General features: G+C 37.4%; 1 protein-coding gene across 5 annotated transcripts in view; it reads left to right on the top strand.

The window, feature by feature from the left end:
• Positions 1 to 270: 270 nt before the first annotated feature.
• The window catches only part of Kifap3 (kinesin associated protein 3), a 164,549-nt gene continuing 143,600 nt past the window's right edge, over positions 271 to 21,219 (top strand). The window contains exons 1-2 of one of the 5 annotated variants that reach the window (XM_010615688.3): positions 271 to 491; positions 1,465 to 1,584. In XM_010615688.3, coding sequence (XP_010613990.1) covers positions 1,505 to 1,584 — 80 coding nt within the window. In that variant the 5' untranslated portion in view covers positions 271 to 491; positions 1,465 to 1,504. Of the gene's footprint in view, positions 492 to 1,416; positions 1,585 to 19,764; positions 19,861 to 20,169; positions 21,202 to 21,219 lie in introns of those variants that run through there. The other 4 variants (XM_010615687.3, XM_010615691.3, XM_010615692.3 and 1 more) reach the window with 4 other exon arrangements.

Raw genomic sequence — 21,219 nt, 5'->3', positions numbered from 1 at the left:
CTACCGGCCGTCGCTAGGAACTCAACTGGAATGAACCGGCAGGGAAGGTTCTGTTCTCAATGACATTGAGGATGTGTCACAAGCGGGCCTCTGGTGGCAGAACTTTTTCTTAGAGAGGTGGACGAGCAATCCTTAGGATTTCGGTGTTGCCACAGAGACACGAAGGCAGTATTGTCCTGTACTTTTCAACTCTGAACATTTTCTAGTAGCGCTACTGGGGCTTCAGGGAACATCTGGGCACTGATAAAGTCAGAGCTTGAACTCATGCCTTCTTGGCAGATGGTCTTTGATTACCACTGCGGCTACTACGTCAGCTCTGAATTGTGCCTGGATCACATAGTACACACTACGCTAATGTGTATCAAGGGAGAGACGAGATTTGCTGAATTTCCCTAACTCAAATGAAATTGCCTTCACTGTAAGAGATTATGGAATCGAAGTAATAAATTGAAAAGAATTTATTGTCTCATCTTCGAAGACAAAAGCAGCGGGTAAGAATAGTTTAAAATAACAGGACCTCGGATGTGGGTGTGTGGCAAATATAGGGACATTGAGAACTTGTTCAGTAATGGTCTATTCATCAGCTTTTGATTCCTCTATACAAAGGCCTTTATATGAGTTTTTTTTAATCATCTCAGTTACTAGGACAGTGCCTTGTACAGAATGCGGCACCAAGGGCCTAACTCATGACTCTCTGGTCTGCGGCTTAGCTTCTACAGGGACACATTATAGCTCTACCACAGAATGTATTGCTTTGGATTTCATTTATTTGTTCACTTTGTATCTCTACTGGATTTAGATCTAGCTCTTCAGGTCAGTATCTATGTCTTCATTTTTGCAGACCCAAGTCTAAAGTACTGGTCTGTGCATAAACTTTGACTAAATTAATAAATGTAGCTGACCTAGCTGAATATATTCAGATCCTCTCCCTCTCTCACCCTGCTGTGTACATTTCTCCAAATGGACACACAATAGCTCTGCTGTCTTGTTTGGTGTGTCTGATGAAACATGGATATATTTGTCTGCATATATGAATCACAGACAGAGGGTTGTGTGTGAATGAACACACATATCTACTGTTTACATCAGATAATATATTTGTTTTGTTGGTACCAGAGATCAAACTCGGGACCTTGTGCTTGCGAGGCAGGTGATAGAACCACTGAGCTAAATCCCTGGCCTGAGGTAATATATTAATTTGACTGTGTCTTTAGGTTGGCAAATGACACAACTGTTTTCTCAAAGTATTATTCAGACTGTACAGGAATCTGGAGAAGGAGAAAAGCATAGAGGCTGATTATTCAGTATCCTGGTGGGGCCCCTTTCTCCCTGTCCTGACTCTGGAAGAAAACCAGTGATGTCATAGCTGCTTTCTTATGTCACATTAGTTGCCAACAGGTCACTACCTCCAGAAGAGGTTGGATTTTGAAGGAGTGTTTTAATTGAAATCTCCTTTGCATTAAGATGTGTGGCGTGAGCTCAAATTAATTTGAAAAGTGGGGACATGGCAGCATTAAGAGCCAGTGGGTATGGATTCTTTGGACCACAGTGGCCATTTCATGATGTCCCAAAGGCAATCAGAAGGTAAGAAGGAATTTTCTATACATTATTGAAGAAAACAAGGATTGAAATTTAAAAGCAGCATAATTGGAGTACTTTTAAAATATAATTCTTTTACCTCTGGTTTGTTTGGTTTTTTTTTTTTGCCTTATAGATAAACTATAGAACAATTTATATTCCAAGAAGTAGTAAATCTCAACACAGGACTTTCCTGTATTGAAGCTTTTTCATGCCTGCAGGAAATGTCCAGCTATCACATTCTCTGTGGTCATTATCTTGATGGCTTTGGCAAACTTACTTTTCGTGGCTTTTTCCCTCAGATCTAATTCTCTGCCTGCAACTATTCACAATTACTTAAAAACAGCACAATATTTCATGTTTTGTGTCTTGTGTGTGCCGCTGACTTTCCTTAGAACATCCCTATTATGTGCACTCTCAAACAAATTTTTACTCATCGTTTGGGAGCCCTACTCTGAGCTTCCACCTACTAGGATGACAATTACTCTCTCTTTTGGGCCAACATTGTACTCGTGCCAGGCTGTAACTATGACAAGAATCAATATGTTTGGCAATTTTTTGACGTATCTGACAACTAGTTCATGAGCCCCTTGAAGTATCTATATTTTACATAGCAGCAGTTGTTATTGATTAATTACTCTGTGCCAAGATCTATGATTTGAAAAATAAATGAAGATCCATTATTTTGTTCCCTTTCAATCACCCTTAATTAAAATGACAAACAAAATAATGTAGTTAAACTACAGCATATTCAGTATAAGGGCAGAGAAAAAGCTGATAATAGGAAAAAGTTTGCATGAAAGGACACAAGCCTTCTCAGTTCAATCCAGCCTGGCTCCTACAGCTTCAAAGCCTTCCAGAACCCATCCTTAGAAGCTTGCTGGATCTCTTAGATTATTTGTATTTAAATGAGCTCTGTCGGCTGTTTGTGGGTGTATTTGTCTGTAATCCCACACAGACTCTGAAAAGCTGAGGAAGGAGAATCCCAAATCCAGCCCAACCTGGCCAACTTAGGGAGACTCTGTCTCAAAAAAAACAAAAAATTAAATGCTGGGGATGTAGCTCACTGCAAAGATACTGATTTCAATCCTCAGTACCACACACACACACACACACACACACACACAAAATTCTATCATGCTTGATTTTATACATTATCATATACTTTTTCATCCTTGTATTAAACTATAAAGCAGCAATCATTTTTGTCAATGCTTTTAAACCTGTCATGAGGTCCAGTATAGTATTCAAAATGGAGTTCACAAATATAAGGATTAAGTTGAAATAATAATAACTTCTGGGGTTTTCATGTAACATTAAAGTCTATAAAAATTTTGCAAAATATTTTCATTTTCTCCTCACCATCATTTTTCACAGGATGGGTAGTTATCAAAAAATTTTTAATAAATAAACACAGAGATTTAGTAACTTTTCCAGAGCCAAATAGTTAATAAATAGGTAGTAATTAATAAATAATAGGTAATCAAATAACTAGATTTTCAAAAACCTGCTTCAGTTGATACCAACTCTTGTCATTTATGTGATAATCACCTGGCGTAATTTATGGTGCTATCTTGTATAACATTACAGTAACTTTAGGACATATGGATCATTATTGCCCTTATTTCACATAAGGAAACTAAAGCATATGTACACAGTCTGCACTCACTTTCCTATGGTCAAAGAGTAAATCAGTGGTGAACCTGGAACTCTAATCCAGTTTGGACCTCAGCACTCATGTTCTTAACCACTCCACTGTACAAAGTGTTCCAAGTGCTGAGAAAGACTGGCTTGCTCACTCACATGGTTTATAATCTTTGGGGATGGGAATGCGATGAAAAGGAAACTAATACACATAAGATTATGAAAGAATGATGATAGCTTCTGAGATCCCTTTATCTTTTTTTGGAGTTCTTTATGTATCTTAGATATTAGTCATTTGTCTAATGAGTAACTGGAAAAAAATATTTTCCCACTCTTCACTCTTCGTTGTTTGGTTGTTTCTTTGCTTGTAAAAAGCTTTTTCCTTTCCTTCCTTCCTTCCTTCCTTTTTCTCTTTCTTTCTTTTTCAGGCAGGGTCTCACTATGCAGTACAGGTTGGCCTTGAACCCACTGTGTAGTCTAGGCTGGCCTCAGACTCTGACAATCTTCCTCCTCCACCTCTCATGTGCTGGAATTACAAGAGTGCACCCCCACACCTGGCAGGTGCTTTTACGTTGATATAATCTCATTCTTTGATTCTTAATGTTATTTCTTGTTCAAATGGGGTTTCTATTTAGAAAGTCCTTACTTGTGCCTATGACTTCAACCATTTTATCTATTTTATCTTCCAGCAGATTGTTTCTGTTTTAACATTTAGGAGTTTGATCCATTTTTATTTTACTTTAGCACATGGTGAGAGATATAGGTCCAGATTCATTCTTCGACATGTGGATAGCCAGTTTTCCCAGCACTATTTGGTAAAGAAGCTATCTTTCTTACAGTGTATACATTTGACCTTTGTCAAAGATTAGGTAGGTGCATGTGTCTCCGGTTGTTTTGGTATCCTCTGTTCTGTTTCTGTGCTAGCTTTGTAGTATAATTTAAATTCTGAGATTCTGATCCCTCCTCCTTTGCTCTTATTGCCCACAATTGATTTTGCATGCTGGTGTTGTTGTTGTTGTTGTTGTTGTAATCACTGCAGGTTTATAATATAACTTGAAATTCAGGATTTTTGGTGCCTCCTGTTTTGTTCTTATTACCCAGGATTGCTGTTGCTATTCTGGGCCCGTTCTGATTCCATAGGAATTTTGGAATTTTTTTTTTATAATTCTGTGATATATACTGTTGGTGTTTTGATTGGATTGCATTCAATGTGTATATCAGTTTTGGTAGAGTGGCTATATGGAAATATTGGTTCTGCCTATCCAGGAATGGGGAGTATCTTTCCATTTTCTGATGTTCTCTTTGAGCTCCTTTTTGAGAGTACTATAGTTTTAATTATATAGGTCTTCACTTCCTTAGGTTAATTCCTAAGTAGTTAATTTTTCTTGAAGATATTGTGAGTGGTATGGTTTTCCTAATTTATTTCTCAATGAGTTCAGTATCGTATATAGGATCACTATCAACTTTAGTGTGATATTTTGCCCTGCTACTTCACTATATTTAATTATTAGCATTCTAGGTGTACTGTGGTAGATTTTTGAGGGTATTTCACTTAAAGGATCATGTCATCTGTGAGCATTAGTTGGACTTCTTCCTTTCCTATATGCATCATTTGTATTTCTTTTTCTTCCCTGATTACTCTGGCTAATGTTCTGAGTACTATATTAAACAGAAGTTGTGATAGTGTATATTTTTATCTTGTTCCAGATTTTAGTAGGAAAGCATTCAGCTTTTTTCCTATTTAATATGAAGTTTATAGTAGTTTAATCATAAAAGGCTTTTCTCCAATTCAGATAATGTCCTTGTAAACCTATTTTCTTCAGAGTTTTTATCACGAAAGGATGTTGGACTTTGTCAAAGGTTTTTTCTGCATTTATTGCGATGACCATATGATTTTTGTCATTGCTTTATTCATCTGCAGATGTTAAATCATCCTTGCATCCCTGGGATGAATCCTATTTTTGTCAGATCTTTTAGATGATTTATTGGTCTCCGATTGTCAGTATCTTGTTGAGGACTTTTGCATCTATGTTCATTAAAAAGATTGGCCTGTAGTTTTCTTCTATTGAATTACTTGTTTTTAAAAATTAAAATAGATCTTTAATCATGATGTCTTCAAATTTGTTCTTCAAAATTGTGTAAAATGTTAAAAGTGCTTTATACTTTTATAGAACTTATAAAATGAGCTTGTCAATTTAAACAAAAAATCTTGTTGGTATTTGACTGGAATTGCATAGTATCTATAGATAAATTGGGAGAAAATGATATTTTAACAATAATGAGTTATTTAATCTATAAACATGCCACTTTTGCATTTCTTCCACCCATTTCAATTTCTCTTGGTATTGTTTCACAGTATTTAGTGTACAGGTCTTTGAAAATTTTTGGTACATTTATCTCTATATACTTACTGCTTTCAGGTGAATTTTTCAATTAGTCATTAGTTATATGTCAATCTTTGTATCATAACCTTGTATCCTATGAAGTTACTAGATATAAGTTCTACTAGATTTTTTTTTGAGACAGGGTCTCACTATGTAGTTGAGACTGACCTGGCACTCACTATGTAGCCCAGGCTGGTCTCAAACTCATGGCGATCCTCCTGCCTCAGCCTCCCGAGTGCTGGGATTACAGGCGTGCACCACCACGCCTAGCTCTACTAGATTTTTAATAGACTCAAAATTCCTCATATGCTGGATCATGTCATCTGTGAATCAATAATTTTACTTCTTTCTTTCCAATTTGGATCTTTTTCTTTTCATAATCAAACTTCCTAGGGCCTCCAGGAAAATATTGAGACAGAGTAATGAGAGCAGATTTTTGTTTTACTTCATTTCATTTTTCATTTTTTGCTTTGTTCCCAATATCAGAGAAAAAAGTATTTGAGTATTCTCATTAAATGTGATGTTACTTGTAGGTTTTTTACACATATTTTTTCTTTTGATAAGAATATTTAACACAAATCAGGAATGGTGGCACATGTCTGCAATCCAGTATTCTAGGAGAATGAGGCTGGAGGATTGCAAGTTCAGGCCTAGTCTGGATGGTTTAGCAAGACTTTATCACAAGATAAGATAAAATAAGGGATGGAGAGGTAGTGCAGTGTAAGGGCACTGGGTTCACAAAAGAATATTTAACTTCTTTATTCTCTTAAAAATTTAAGTGTACAAGGCAGGGGTGTTGCTTATATGTACAATGTTGCACAACAAATGTAAAGAATTTAATCATGTTATATAAATAAAACTATATATTCACTGAATGGCAGCTCTTTCCATTCTCCTATTCTACTCTTTGCTTCTACAGGGCTAACAAGTTTAGATGTAGACAGCCCCTATAAGAGCAATCATGCAGCGTTTCTCTTTTTTTTTAATGGAATTTCTTTAATTGAAATTCTAGGTAGATGGTACAGTTATATTCATTACTGGGATCTTGTACCTTTACACGCCAGGTTTTGGTTCTCATTTTTCCCCTTGTCCCCACCCTCCCTTCACGCCCCTCTTCCCCTCCCCACCTTCAAACACTTTAATTCCATTTTTACATTTTCTCATATTTTTTTCCCTTTTCCCTTATTCCCTTTTCCCTATCCTTCTCACTGTCCCTACACCTTTGGTCCTTTTCTTCCTATTTCACATTGCTAATTGCCCCATTAGGATCTTGAGTACTATTTTAGTTATATGGCTGAGGTATTCCATTTTATAGAAAAACTACATCTTCTTTATCCAGTTTCCAACTGATGGGCAGATGGGCTGTTTCCAAGTTTTGGCTATTACAAACTGTGCTGCTATCACTGTGGTATGATTCTTTTAATTCTTTTGGAAAGATACCCAACAGAGGGATGGCTGGGTCAAATGGACCCTCTAATCCTAGTTCTTTGAGGCATCTCCATATTGACTTCCATAGTGGTTGCACCAGTCTGCACTCCCACCAACAATGGAGAAGGATTCTTTTCTCCTCACAACCCCACCAACATTTGTTATTGTGTGATTTCTTGACAGCAGCCATTCTTTGTGGGGTGAGGCAGAATCTCAGTGCTGTTTTCATTATGCAGTATTTGTCTTTAAACACCTCATATAGTTTAATTTCCTCAAGGTTCACTCCTGTTGACATGTATGCAGGACTTCCTTCTTTTTAAAGACTAAATAACGCTCTGCTGTGGATATGCACACACACATACACCACCACCACCACCACCACCACCACCACATTTTCTTTTCCACTTGTCTGTTGACAGACATTTAGATTATTTCAACCTCTTGGCTATTGTAAATAACCATGTACCAGATATAGCAGTCCAAATATCTTTTGGAAATCCTAATCCGTTTTGTTGCATAAATACTAAGAAGTGGATCATAGAGTCTACATTTTAATTCTTGAAGAATTCCTACACTGTTTTGTATAAGGGCTACACCATTGTACATTTCCATCCACGCTGAAGAGTTTCCTTTTTTTTTATAGCCTCGCCAAAACTTGTTCTCTCTTCCTATTTTTTAAATAGCCATTCTAATCAATCTGAGGTGGTATTGCACTTTAGTTTTGATTTGCATTCCCTCGTGGTTAGTGATGCTAAGCATCTTTTTTTGTATATTTGTTGGGCATTTATATTTTTTGCAGGAAATATCTATTTAAATCCTCTGCCCATTTTTAAATTATTGAACTGTTTGACTTCCTTATCTAGTTTGGATATTAATTCTTCAGATAATATGGTTTGCAAATGGCTTCTACAATTCCATGAACTATTTTTCCACCCCATTGTTTTCTTTTGCTAAGCAAAAGCTTTTCACTTTGCAGTAATTCTACTTGTCTAATGGTTCTTCTTTATTCCTATTCATGAAATCATTGCCAAGGCTAATGTCATGAGGATTCTCCTCTGTTTTCTTCTAGAAATGTTATAGTTTTAGGTCTTATGTTTAAGTACTTAATATACTTTGTATTTATTACATATGAGTCTAATTTCATTTTTGTGTGTATCTATACAGTTTTTCTAACATAGTTTAAAGAAACTATTGTTTTCCCATTATGTATTCTTGGCACTCTGTGAAACTTCATTTGACCTTACATGGATGAATAGATCAAAAAACAAGATCCTATCATATGCTGTATTTTAGAGATTGACTTTAGGCTTAAAGAATACACACAGGCTTAAAGTGAAGGGATGAAAAAATGTATCCCATATAAATTATAACCAAAAGAAAGCAAAGAGAGATATATTTATATCACAGAAAATGTACTTTATGTCAAAGCCTGTCAATAGAAACAATGAAAGACCTTATACAGTTATAAAGTATCGGTTCACCAGAAAAATATAACAATTATAAACACATGTACCCAACATCAGAATATACACAGGAAACAATGACAAAAGTGAAGAAAGGAATAGACAGCAATATGATAATAGTAAAGACTTCAACACCTATCTTTCAAAACTGGATAGAACATCACTTAGGAAACAGCTGGCTTAAACAACACTATAAATTAAACAGATCTAATTGATACATAGAACATTCCATACTATAATAGCAGAATATATTCTTCTCAAGTGCACTTGGAACATACTCCAGGACAATCACATAAAAAGAAGTTTTGACAAACTTAAGAAAATCAAAACTCTACAATGTATCTTTTCTGAGCATGATGGAATAAAAGTAGAAATGAACTGAAAAAGGAAAACTAAAAAATTCATAAATATATGGAAATTTAACAATATATTCTTGACTTACTACTGGGTCAAAGAAGAAATCAAAAGGGAAATGAGAAAGTACTCTAGATAAATGAGAGCAGAAAACAAACATACCAAAACTTACACATGCATTGAGCAGTTAGGGGAATGCTCGTAGTGATACACGCTTACAGTAAGAAGATTGCAACACCAACGATTACACTTTGAGGAACTAGAAAAAGAAGGATAAAATAAGTCCTAAATTAGTAAATGCAAAGAAAGACAAATAGTAGAGGAGAAAAAAACAAAGCAAAGAATAGAAAATAATAGGAAATTAAAGGGAGTTTTTCAAAAGGTAAACACAACTGACAAATAAATCTTTATACCAAGAAGAAAGTACTCCAAATAAAATGCAAGAGAAGACCTTACAACTTTTGCCACTGAAATTAAAAGGATCATGAGATTACTATGAAGTATATGTCAACAAATTGGATCATCTAGAATTAATAAATTCCTAGAAACACAAAATCCACTGAGATGGAATCATGAAAATCTGAACAAACACAGGTAGCAATGAGACTAAAATGTAACAGAATAAAAAACTCCCCATCAAGAAAAATCATATGGTCTCACAAGTAATTTCAATCCAATTTTTTTTAAAAAAATAATGAAAACCAATCCTCCTCCATCTCTTCCAAAAATGAAAAGAAATGAAAGAGGAAAGACTCAAGACTTAGTCAATGAGGCCAGAATTACACTGATACTAAAGCCAGCAAAGACACTATCCAAAAAGAAATTTGTAGGCCAATATTCCTCATGAACATAGTCAGGAAAATCCTCTACAAAAGACTACCAAACTGAATTCAACAGCATACTGAAAGGTCATACATCACATCCCGACCATATGGACTTTTATCCCTGGGATGTGAAGATGGCCCAACATATGACTGAAAGATAAAAACCCATATTGATCTCAATACTGGTCAGAAAAAATGCAGAAAGAGCTTTTGGCAAAACAGAACATCTTTTCATGATAAAGCCTCAACAAACTAGGTATAGGAGGAAAGTAATTTAACAGAGCTCATATATAAGAAGCTGCCTCAAACATCACACTGAGAAACTTTTTTCTCTAAGAAGAGGAGCATAAAATTGTGTCCATCCTATGACTTCTATTTGGATAGTAGTGGAAGCATAGCCAGAGCATTTAGGCAAGAAAAAGACAAACTAAGCATCCAAATCAAAAAGATTTTCTCTATTTGTAGATAATACAATCTTATATGTAGAAAGCTGTAGAACACACACACACACACACACACACACACACACACATCTCTTGGGCCTAATAAATTTAGTACAGTTGAGGGATACAAAGGCAACATACCCTGTCTCAAAAAAAAGGCAAACAGACACATCAGTGGAATGGAATAGAGAGCCTGGAAATAAACCCACATAGATACTCTTAAAGAATGAAGAAATAGCCTCCTATTTTTTGTTCACTGATACCTTTAAAATAATGAGTTCTTTCATATTTTTGTCTCTATTGAAATGATTATATGGTTTTTATTTTTACAATGTTAATATGGCAAATTAAGTCAAAAGATTTTTGTATGCTAAGCTAACTTTGCATTCCTGGGATGAAACCCCATCTAGCCTTGATGTAGTAATCTTTTAATATATTTCTGGTTTAACTTGCAAATATTCTTTTAAATATCTTTACATACATATTTACTAAGAACATTTGTCTTACCTTTTAGTTTCTAATATGGGGGGTGGGTAACAGAGATTTACCCAGCACTAATCTCAAACTCCTCCCTTTATTTTTGAGAGAGAATGTCACTAAGTCACTAAGTTGCCTGAGTCTAAACTTGTAATTTTCCTGCCTCTGCTTCTCACAGTGCTAGGATTACAGGCGTGTTCCACTAAGCCAACTAGTTTATTATATCTTTAAATGATTATGATGTCAGGATAATCCTGACATTTTAAAATTAGTAAGTATCCTTTCATTCCCTATTTTCAGAAAGAGCATTTAAGTTGACATTTTTTCTTATATAGTGAATCCTTTAATGAAGCTGTGTCTTGGAGTGTTCTTCATGGGGAAGAATATAATTAAGTACTCAATTTCTGTACCAGAAACAAAGCTTTAAAATGTTCTATTTCTTTGTCTCTGTTTAGTAATATCTATCTTTCATTGTTAGAATCTTTGGTATAAAGTTATTTACAACATCTTTACATTATCATTTTTACACCTATAGAATCTGAGCAATGTACTCTTTCATTTCAGATGTCAACGTTTTGTCTCTATTTCTACCTACTTGTGCATCTGTTGCTATCTCTCTGCTCAGTTTGATCAGTCTGACAAAAATGTAAACAATGAACAAAAAACTTGAATAGATACTTCAGCAAAAAAATGATGTACAGATTGTCAATCAACACATTAAAAATGAACATGTACCACTAATCATCATGGGACAGCAATAAAAATCAAGTGAGATACCCCAGACATGCATTGGAATAACTAAGCTGACAGATTTTAAAGCACTGATACCAAACACTGATAAAGATCAAGATGTACACACACACACACACACACACACACACACAGTAGAAATCCAAACTGGTGAAAGTGGTAGTAATCTACTTGGCAGTTTTGTATAGGATCATTATATATTCACCACACAACTGAACTACCCTACTCTTAGTGTATTCCAGGGATAAAGAAAACTCATGCACACAAAAATCTGTCTGTAAATGTTAACAGCAGTTTTACTTACAGTTGCTAAAAACAATCTAATTGCCTTTCAACTGGCAAATGAGTTAACTGTGGTACATCTATGCAATGGGCATTACCAAACATTAGAAAAAAATAAATTCCTGAAAAACAACATAGATTTCCCTTACATGCCATATGGAATGTGAAAGAAATCTGACTCAAAAGGCTAAATCACATGTTGTTATATTTAGATGACATTGTGGAAAAGCCAAAATGATAGGAACAAAAAATGTCATTATTTTCCAGGGGCTGGAACTGGGGTTATAGGAACACAAAATAATGTTAAAGGATAGTCTGCTCCCTATTTTGATTGTTTGGGTAATGACATGATTTATGAGTTTTCAAATTTCAAAGAACTATACACCAAAAGTAATGATTTTATTGTAAGTAAATTATACTGAATTTTAAAAATCATACTGTAATCTTTACAGTTTGCTTTTTTCACTTAGTATAAAGGTTATGTGTAGTTCTAGCTCATTAACTTTGTGCATAATATGGTATTATGTAAGCATTTCAAATATATTTATCCATTAACCTGTAAAAATATTTAGGAATTGTTTTTTAGTTTTTCTTTTCCTACAGTGCACGGTACTGCTCTGGTAATTACTGAACAAATCTCACTGTGCACTGTATTAATTACAGCTCTCTCTAGAACAGAATTACATGCACACATATGATATAAATGGTACATATACATCATTCTGCAAGGGGATTTATGAGACAGGCTTACAGGATCAGAGGTGGGAGGGCCCACCGTGGCCATCTGTGTGCTGCAGAGCCAGGTGATCCAGCAGCTGCTCAGCCCAAGGAGCTGTAAGCCCCACACCAGGAGGGATCATGGATGCAGCCTAAGTCCAAGACTGAGGCCTGGAAGCACCCTGGAGAGACTCTGATGTGAGTCTGAGTAGAAAGGATGAAGGAACTAGAGTCTGATGTCCATAGACAATAACAGAAGCAAAAGACAAACCTGCTCAAGCAGAAGAGAGCATTTCAAACATGAGCCAAAGCCAGGCACAATGGTCCAGTTCTGTAAGCCCAGTGCTACAGAAGACTGAGGCAGGATGGGTAACTTAGTGGTATGGTGAGACCATGTCTGAAAAGACAAATTAGAAAAGGGCTGGAGATGTAGCTCAGTGTGAAAGCCCTGAGTTCATTCTCCCCAGTACACAAAAACAAGTAAACAAACAAAAACGTGAGCCAACTTCTTCTTTACCCTTTTATTCCATCTAGGCTACAGGCCCACAATCCAGGTGGGTCTTCCTACCTCACTTTGCTGGCCTACATCCCAGTCACCTCTGGAAACACCCCACAGACACCCCCAGATCCATGCTTTCCCAATCTACTTGGCCTTTCTTAATCCAGTCCAGTTGAAATACCATGATTAACAGTCACATGCACACATGCTAGAGTTTCCTAAGGTGTAAAATTGCTGAAATGTAGGGGACATGACTAAGTTTATAAAAGAACGCAGACATTTTATCTTCAAGTAGTTGTCTCGGTGTACACGTCACTAGAAATGTTTATTCAGTAATCTTCAAAGCTGCACATTCTCACCAGCACCTAGTATTGTCAATTATTTCTTCCCACCTGGTTACTGCTGGAATTAAAAATCTTATCATATTTTGTTTTTTCTTGCTATTCCCATTTTCTGTCTTTCTTTTCTGCCCATTTTCCCATTATATTGTCTTTCCTTTTTTCTTTTCTTTTTTTTTTTTTAATGTACCAGAATGGAGCTCAGGACCTTGCACCTGTGAGGCAGGCACAGCACCACAGAACTAAATCCCAGCCCTCCCCCCATCCCAGCCCCTTTGGTGTTTTGCAGACAAGGCCTTGTTATGTAGTTCAGGCTGGCCTCAAACTGACTGTCCTGACTCATCCTCCTCCCAAGTAGTGGAATTATAGGTATTGCCACTGTGCCTAGTTCAAGCATTTTCTTTTTGAATCATACAAGATCAGAAAGCAGTGTTAATATTAGCCTTTTGTAGATTTTATGTGATGAAAATAGTTTATATAATTTTTGACTCATTTTTTTCACTTCATTGTGTTTCAGTAAACAGCTATTAATTCTAAATTGGGGCATTTATCCATATTTTATTTTGTGTGATTTCTACATCTCATTTTTAGAATGAGTAACTAAAAGTCACAAAGATAATTTTTTTTTGCTCCTAAGTACTGCAAAATTCTGTTTTTGCACATTTAAATGTATTTAGTGTACAATTTTTCTTAGATGGCATGATGTCTATTAAATATATGTAATTTAATTCTTATGCATACATAACCAAATGTCCCATAAGCATTTTTGAAAATGCAATTTTAAACAATGCTTTGAAAATTCGCTTTTGTCACATTTCAGGTTAGCAAATATACATGAGTCTTTTCCTGTTCTGTTCCATTGGTATTCTATTCCTCTACCAATATCATACTTTATGGTTACTACTATGATACATATTAAGATCCAGCTGAGTATGCTTCCTGTTCTTTAGGATCATCTCCTTATTTGGTACTGGGTGCTAGCTCTAGCAGCATGGTTCAATCCAGGTTAATTTTTGGCAAGAAGATTTCATAGGTGCTATTTCTCCTATGCTTCTTGCTACATATGCTATTAGAATCACTGCTAATGATGCTGAAATTGCTTGTTTATTCAAAATGCTGACAGCTAGATCTCCACACAACAAAATAACATTTACTTCCCTTTAATGTTATCAAGTAATCTGTGGAGTAAAACTTTGCCATATTTTAAAGTATTTTAGAATAAATCAGTCAGGTTTGGTTGAGTTCATTATTTGTTGGTGTTTGCAAAGTAGTAACTATCATTTTTTTTTCTCTTACTAGTAGGTATTTTCTGTGAAGAAGACTTTTCCCTTGGCAAAAGGAGATGCATTATAGTTTCTTTCCAAAAGGATTTAATAAAATACCTAATTATTTCCCTTAACTGATAATTTTCAGAGTTTCATTAGGAATTAGGAATTTGATATACTGGTTTGCTTTCAGTGAAAGTTGTCTTTTTCCATTACATGTCTTTTGTTAAGTATGATTATGGACTCCAATTTTGACGTAATGTGTTAAATCAAGCAAGGGTTATTCCTTTTGATATTCAAATAGTCTCTAATTGAGTAGTGCCATTCCCCCCCACACCGCAATCTCATTGGTCTTTGAGTATTTCCTTACTTTAAGGAATAAAATATTCTGATTTTATCTTGTACATTTCCTGCCCCAGACTGACAGTTTGGCTTCTGTGTTCAGCCCCCTTTCAGTTTATCAGGTAATTCTGCTTGCTCTCTTCCTTTCTGCCCTTTGGACATTTCCTGCAGGTTTGTGTTACTGCGGTTGTTTTTTTGAAGCTTGGGCTCAAATTTTTTCAACATCAAATATTTATTCAGTGCCAATTCTGGATACAGAAACTCATGATACAGAAACAAATTATTTGAGCTCAAGAAGGTTACACTTGCAATAATTTCTTTTTACATAGCTATGCATTCTAATGTATTTTTTATCTTCTAATTTTAGGTATTAGGGAGGTTTTAAAGTAATTGCGCCTGTTATATTACTTTTAAAGGTATCAAGAATGATAGTATTTTGTATCAGTTTGCAGAATCAATACTTGAGAACACATGGAAAATAGGAAGTCTAGGGTGAAAAGAATTCCAGAATTCCAGATATAAAGTTGTTTCAGTAGCAGAAGGCAGGATAGAGAAAAAAAGTTGGCTTGTAGGAATGTCTTGAGGGAGATTAAAATTGAATTTTGTAACAGTTTAATAAGAAGGCACGATATTGAGGTCATCTAAGTTGGCCCCAAATTTCTTCCCTGGTAGACTGAAAGAAGGACTACAATATTGATAGAAATGATACAGCAAGTGTGAATGGGTGGGCCCATAAAAGTCAGGTCTTTTGGAGGGTTACAGACTCTATCTCTATATATAATATTCCATACAGAATATTAACATGGTATAAAGGATAATCAGTTGTCGCAAGCCGCGACGTCAGGATACTGCCAGCAGGTCCTAAACCTGAAAGGACGAGGACAGAGAGACGGGAGGCACTTATCTTCTCATGTTACTTGCTGCTTGCTTTATTACCGAACCTCTCCTTTTATACTCTCTAGCTGTTTGATGACTTTTAAGTGAGCATGAGGTAGATGAATCCAATAAAGAGGTCTTTTTTGCATTAATACTCCCGTAGGCCAATCAGGGGATTCACAAATAATTAGGAGAAGCGGGAGTCCTGGTTCATAATAAGATATGAATTGTTCCTCTATGGCTTGTTCCACTATTTTTAGAGCAAAACGGGCTTCCTCAGTTAGAGTCCTGGGGGAAAGAGGGCTCACATCCCCCTCTAACAGTTGGAATAAAGGAGACAACTGATGAGTAGAAATCTTTAAATAAGGATGCAACCAATTAATATCTCCCAAAAGAGTCTGAAGATCGTGGAGAGTTTTTAAATTATTCACATTTATTTTTAATTTTTTGGAAATGAAGGAAGGCCGCTGTCACCATCTTTGGTAAAGAGCCCGACAGGATTGTAATTCCCTATGATAAAAACCAAAGATCGTACTTGGACCAGACTAGCACCTCCTGGTTCCTTAGCTTCCTAGATTTTTCAGGTGACATTGATAATCATCCTCCATCAGACAAACTCATACAGTTTGCAACTAGGCATAGGTTCGTTTTCCCCCTATGGACTTCTCTTAAGATAATTAAAGGAGCCCTTACAGTCTTCACAGATGGCTCCCGTAAAGGAACAGCTGCAATAGTTTCACCTCATGAGGCATGGGCAGTTAAGGTACCTTATGCTTCTGCACAAATGGTTGAATTGTGCAGTCCTTTTAGCATTAACCCGCTATTCTCAACCCATAAATATCTATACAGATAGCATCTATGTATCCTAAGCTGTGCCTAAGTTAGAGACGGCAGGAAAAATTTTAGCAAAAGAAGATCTTTTAACATTGTTTGAAGGCCTATAAAATTGCATTCGTTGGCGCTCCACCCCCTTTTCTATTCATCATCTACGGGCACTGCAGTCCTTTTAGCATTAACCCGCTATTCTCAACCCATAAATATCTATACAGATAGCATCTATGTATCCTAAGCTGTGCCTAAGTTAGAGACGGCAGGAAAAATTTTAGCAAAAGAAGATCTTTTAACATTGTTTGAAGGCCTATAAAATTGCATTCGTTGGCGCTCCACCCCCTTTTCTATTCATCATCTACGGGCACATTTGGGGCTTCCTGGACCCCTTGCTGAAGGAAATGCAAGGGCAGATGCACTCACAAGTGTGTTCCCTGTGAACCTTATCAATCCGCCCCTAAAAGCAGCGGCCCAATTTCATAGCCTACATCATGTTAATGCCCAAACAATAAGGAAAATGTTTCAAATCACCAGAGAACAAGCCTGAACCATAGTTAAAGAATGCTTAAATTGTGTAGTACATTTACCTGTCCCTTCCTTGGGGTCAATTCTCATGGCCTTTGAGCCAATGCCCTATGGCAAATGGACGTAACGCACTGCCCCATTTTTGGCCGTTCCAAGTTTCTCCATGTAACAGTGGATACCTTTTCGGGAATGATTTGTGCCACTCCCAGAACAGGAGAAGCCCTCAAAGATGTTATTGCACATTTGCTTCATGCCTTTGCCTATATGGGCAAGCCTCATGCCATTAAGACGGATAATGGACCAGCATATTCTAGCGCTGGCTTCCACACTTTCCTCTCCACATTGCAGATTTCACATTCCACTGGAATTCCCTATAATCCTCAGGGACAAGCTTTGGTTGAACGTTCCCACCGTAGCTTAAAAATTACCTTAGAAAAGTTAGGGGGGAATCCCCTCTCTGGCAGCTATTCACCCATGCATAGATTATATCATGCCTTATTTGTTATAAATTTCCTTCTTTTGGATGATGCGGGTAACACTCGAGCAACCCGCCACTGGGGATCATATCAATCTCGAAAAGCACAAGTGCTTTGGAAAGATGTCCTTACAGGACAATGGAGAGGGCCTAACCCCCTACTTCACTGGGGGAGAGGTTTTGCTTGTGCCTTTCCACATGACACTGATCAACCACGGTGGATCCCGGATCATTTTATCAAACAGATTAACGCAAGCTGTGAAAAGGACCAAAGACAATCCTCCGGTGTTACTTCGTGGGACGTCATTACAGACTCTGTTAATCCCTTAAAGATAAAGATTGTGAAGGCTCCTCCTAAGAGCTAATTCTTCCTGCTTTTCCATCTTATGTGCTTTTTCATACTTTGCCTATCATAGTAAATGATTATTTTTTACATCCACAAATAGAAGGTTAATAGTAAATGAGACAGAAAAATATTAGGAAAGCTATAAGTAAGAGTTATGCTTTTGCATCTTGTTAAAAACAGGTAAAGAAAGATATACAAGACCAGAAGACCTAAGTATATAGAGAAGGTGTGTGGAAATCATATGAAAAGGTTTACATTTACAGTCAAGAAGAGCTTTCATTCCTTTAACCCTAATTCTACAAGAGATCTCTGTTAATTTTGATCTGCAAAAATTTTGACTAGTCATAACAAAAAGATTTTATAATTCAATTGGCCAAAACCATCTGAGTGCACTCGTTAAAATTGTCTTATATGTTTGTCTGTCTTAAGTGTTATATGTTTGTCTGTCTTAAGTGTTTAAAGATTTTTGTATGTTCTTGATCAGAATGATGTCATATGCAAGTGGATTGTTGATTTCTACAACCTGGCTTTATAGGATCAAATAAAAAACTTAAAGGATAATTAAATATAACATTTAAGTTTGGATACGCTCCTGTTGGTAAATAAAGAAGCAGCTGCTCAGAAAATTTATTCTGATCTTTGTTCACTAATGGGAGCCACCAAAATAATTTTCATAGCCTTATAAAAAAGATATGCTTTGTTAAATATGTTGTTAAAAATATGTTATTGTAACATGTTTGTGATGGCTATCTTCAAAATATAATATTTTCTGAAAAAAAAGGGAAGATCCTGTTGATACAAAGCTACATTTCAGGACATAAGAATTCATATCTGGTATGCAAAATGTATTCATGTTGTTTGACCATGCAGGTTTTCCAGCATATTGTTTATGATAACCTTTTGGTCTAGGTATTCTCCTCTCTTCTGCTCCACCTACTTATGGTTACAGGTACATTTATAGACCCACCACTATCCCTGAACAGCTTGAATCTGGGTTTCCACTGAGGAGACTGGACTGGGACCCCAACACTGAAGCAGCAAAGAAAACTCCAGGATGTGTCTTGGTGCACAAGCAGAAACTTTATTGTCCAGAACAAGGATTTAATGGGACTGGTGATTTAATGAGACATCTCAAAAGTTTTTAGACTGGTCACTCGAATATTCCATGGACTTAAGCTTGTCTGTAGGACTTTGTTAGACAGATTCATGTTTTCCTCAAACCAACATTTCAGTACTATCATTGTAATTTTGATGGTTCTTTGTATTCGTGGTTGTTATATATATCACAAGATGACAAGAATGTATCAATCTTTTGTGTTTCGTCATGAACAACTTGCTATGGCTGTACAAGCTTCAGTAGAGGATGATGCATCTCGGGTGGCCATCTATTTGGCACAAGCCCGCCGTACATAATTCCCTCTCCGTGGAGCATCCAGAGATGGGTAAGGTCGGGGCCTCCTTTCTACCAACCTAAGACAGGCAAGAGGGACATAAGCCCTCTTCGCTGATGACGGGTAAGGAGAAAGGATATCCCTGCCACCTAAGACAGGAGCTCTTTGACATATGTCTGGCACCCTCTGCAGAGGCTCACTGACATAAGAGAAATGAGGGAATTATGGAGAGCACAGCCATATTGACCTGTGATTCACCTGAGCAGTGTGGACGTGCCGTCGCCCATAGTAACGGGCTAGTTCAACTGGTGGTCTGATCTGTTGAACGGTTTACTGGTGGTCTGATCTGTTGAACGGTTTACTGGTGCAAATGTAACGGTTTAACGGTTTCCTTCTGGAATGTGTGGGCGGAGCTCTCTAACAGCCGCGCAGCTGGAGAGTATAAAAGGAGAGGTTCGGTAATAAAGTAGTAGCAAGTAACATGAGAAAATAAGTTCCTCCCGTCTCTCTGTCCTCGTCCTTTCAGGTTTAGGACCTGCTGGCAGGATCCTGACGTCGCAGCTTGCGACAATCAGTAACCCATCAATACATTAGAAGAAAGGTGGCAGAGCACCTACATATGTGTCTCCAGGTCTGAAACCATAGAATTAGATCGCAGTACATAAGTAACATTTTAGAGGTGAAGAGAAAGGTGTTTTCTTTGTATCCTTAAAGTCTGGTTTGGCACTTGGTACAATGCCAACTCAACATATTTATCCATTAAAAGGACATTGCATGAATATGATAGCTGAGCCTATGTAAATGTTACAGCCAAGGATGAGCCCTTCACCTAGAGCTTGTTATAATCCCGATGCTCTTGGAGGCGGAGGCAGAAGGCTACAAGTTACGGCACAGCCTGGGCAATTTGGTGAGACCTCGTCTCAAAAAGGGGTGGGATGGAGATGTAGCTCAGTGCGAAGACCCCAGGTTCAAATCCCAGTACCACAAAAACAAGAAACGTGAGCAGGGATTCTTCCCTCTGCCCTGCACGGCCAACAACTGCCCACCTCAGAAGAAAGAATTCTAAAAGTACCTGAGTAGAGAATAGTGAAGGAATTAGAATTTTCAGAGCTGCTTTCTTGCAGGGAGGGATAGCAGAAATGTATCTGCATTTCAAGGTATTCCCACAAACCAGTTTTTCTGCCCCATTCTGCCTTCTGCCTGCTAATCTAATCATTTTATATTTGTAATATGACAATTCTTTCTGAGCTGGACTTCCTATTTTCTGTTTTCTCAAATATTCATTTTGCAAACTGATACCAAACCGAACTTCTGGAAATGACAGATCTGTGTTCAAAGTTGATCCCATGTGCATCTTACAGCAAGGTCAGATTATCTCCACAAGGTAGAGCTACCCAGCCCAAAACCTTTTTCATCGTGCTGCACTACAGAAACCTCACCTTACAGGTCATCAGCCCTAGGCTAGACTGCTCGACAGCATTTGTTAGTTAAAAATTTACTGACTTCTTTCCCTATTTTCCGCTAAGGACTTGAAATTCCAATTCTGCAGACTATTACTGCCCTACCTATTCCCATCCTCAAGGGGGCAGTATCCAGAGAGCCGCTCTTTGATTTGAACGCATTTTCAGACCAAAACCAAAACCTTCAAACGCTTCTCCGGGGTGCGCCAGATTAGTCGCAGGACCCAAGACCACCAAGTACGCCTGCGCATCCGGGTTCTGTAGGGCGTGCGCATGCGCCTCTGAACGGCCTGGCAGGAGCCGCTGGGGCGCTCGGGGCGGCCGTTGGGGACGTTAGCTGTAGGAGGAGCTTCTCCCTTACGGTGGGAACCACTGCCCAGCCGCTGCCCAGCCTCTCTGGCCTCCGGAGTGTAGTCACCTTAGGTGAAGGTGCTTGACCCGCATCCCCGGAAGTAGCCCGCTGACCTCTCAGCCGCCGCCATGCAAGGGGAGGACGCCAGATACCTCAAAAGGTAACAGCCCAGGCTGTG

The sequence above is a fragment of the Fukomys damarensis genome, unplaced genomic scaffold (assembly GCF_012274545.1).
Source record: "Fukomys damarensis isolate Sample0158 unplaced genomic scaffold, DMR_v1.0_HiC HiC_scaffold_19, whole genome shotgun sequence".
Taxonomy (NCBI): Eukaryota; Metazoa; Chordata; class Mammalia; order Rodentia; family Bathyergidae; genus Fukomys; species Fukomys damarensis.
This window is presented reverse-complemented; position numbering and strand designations above follow the sequence as displayed.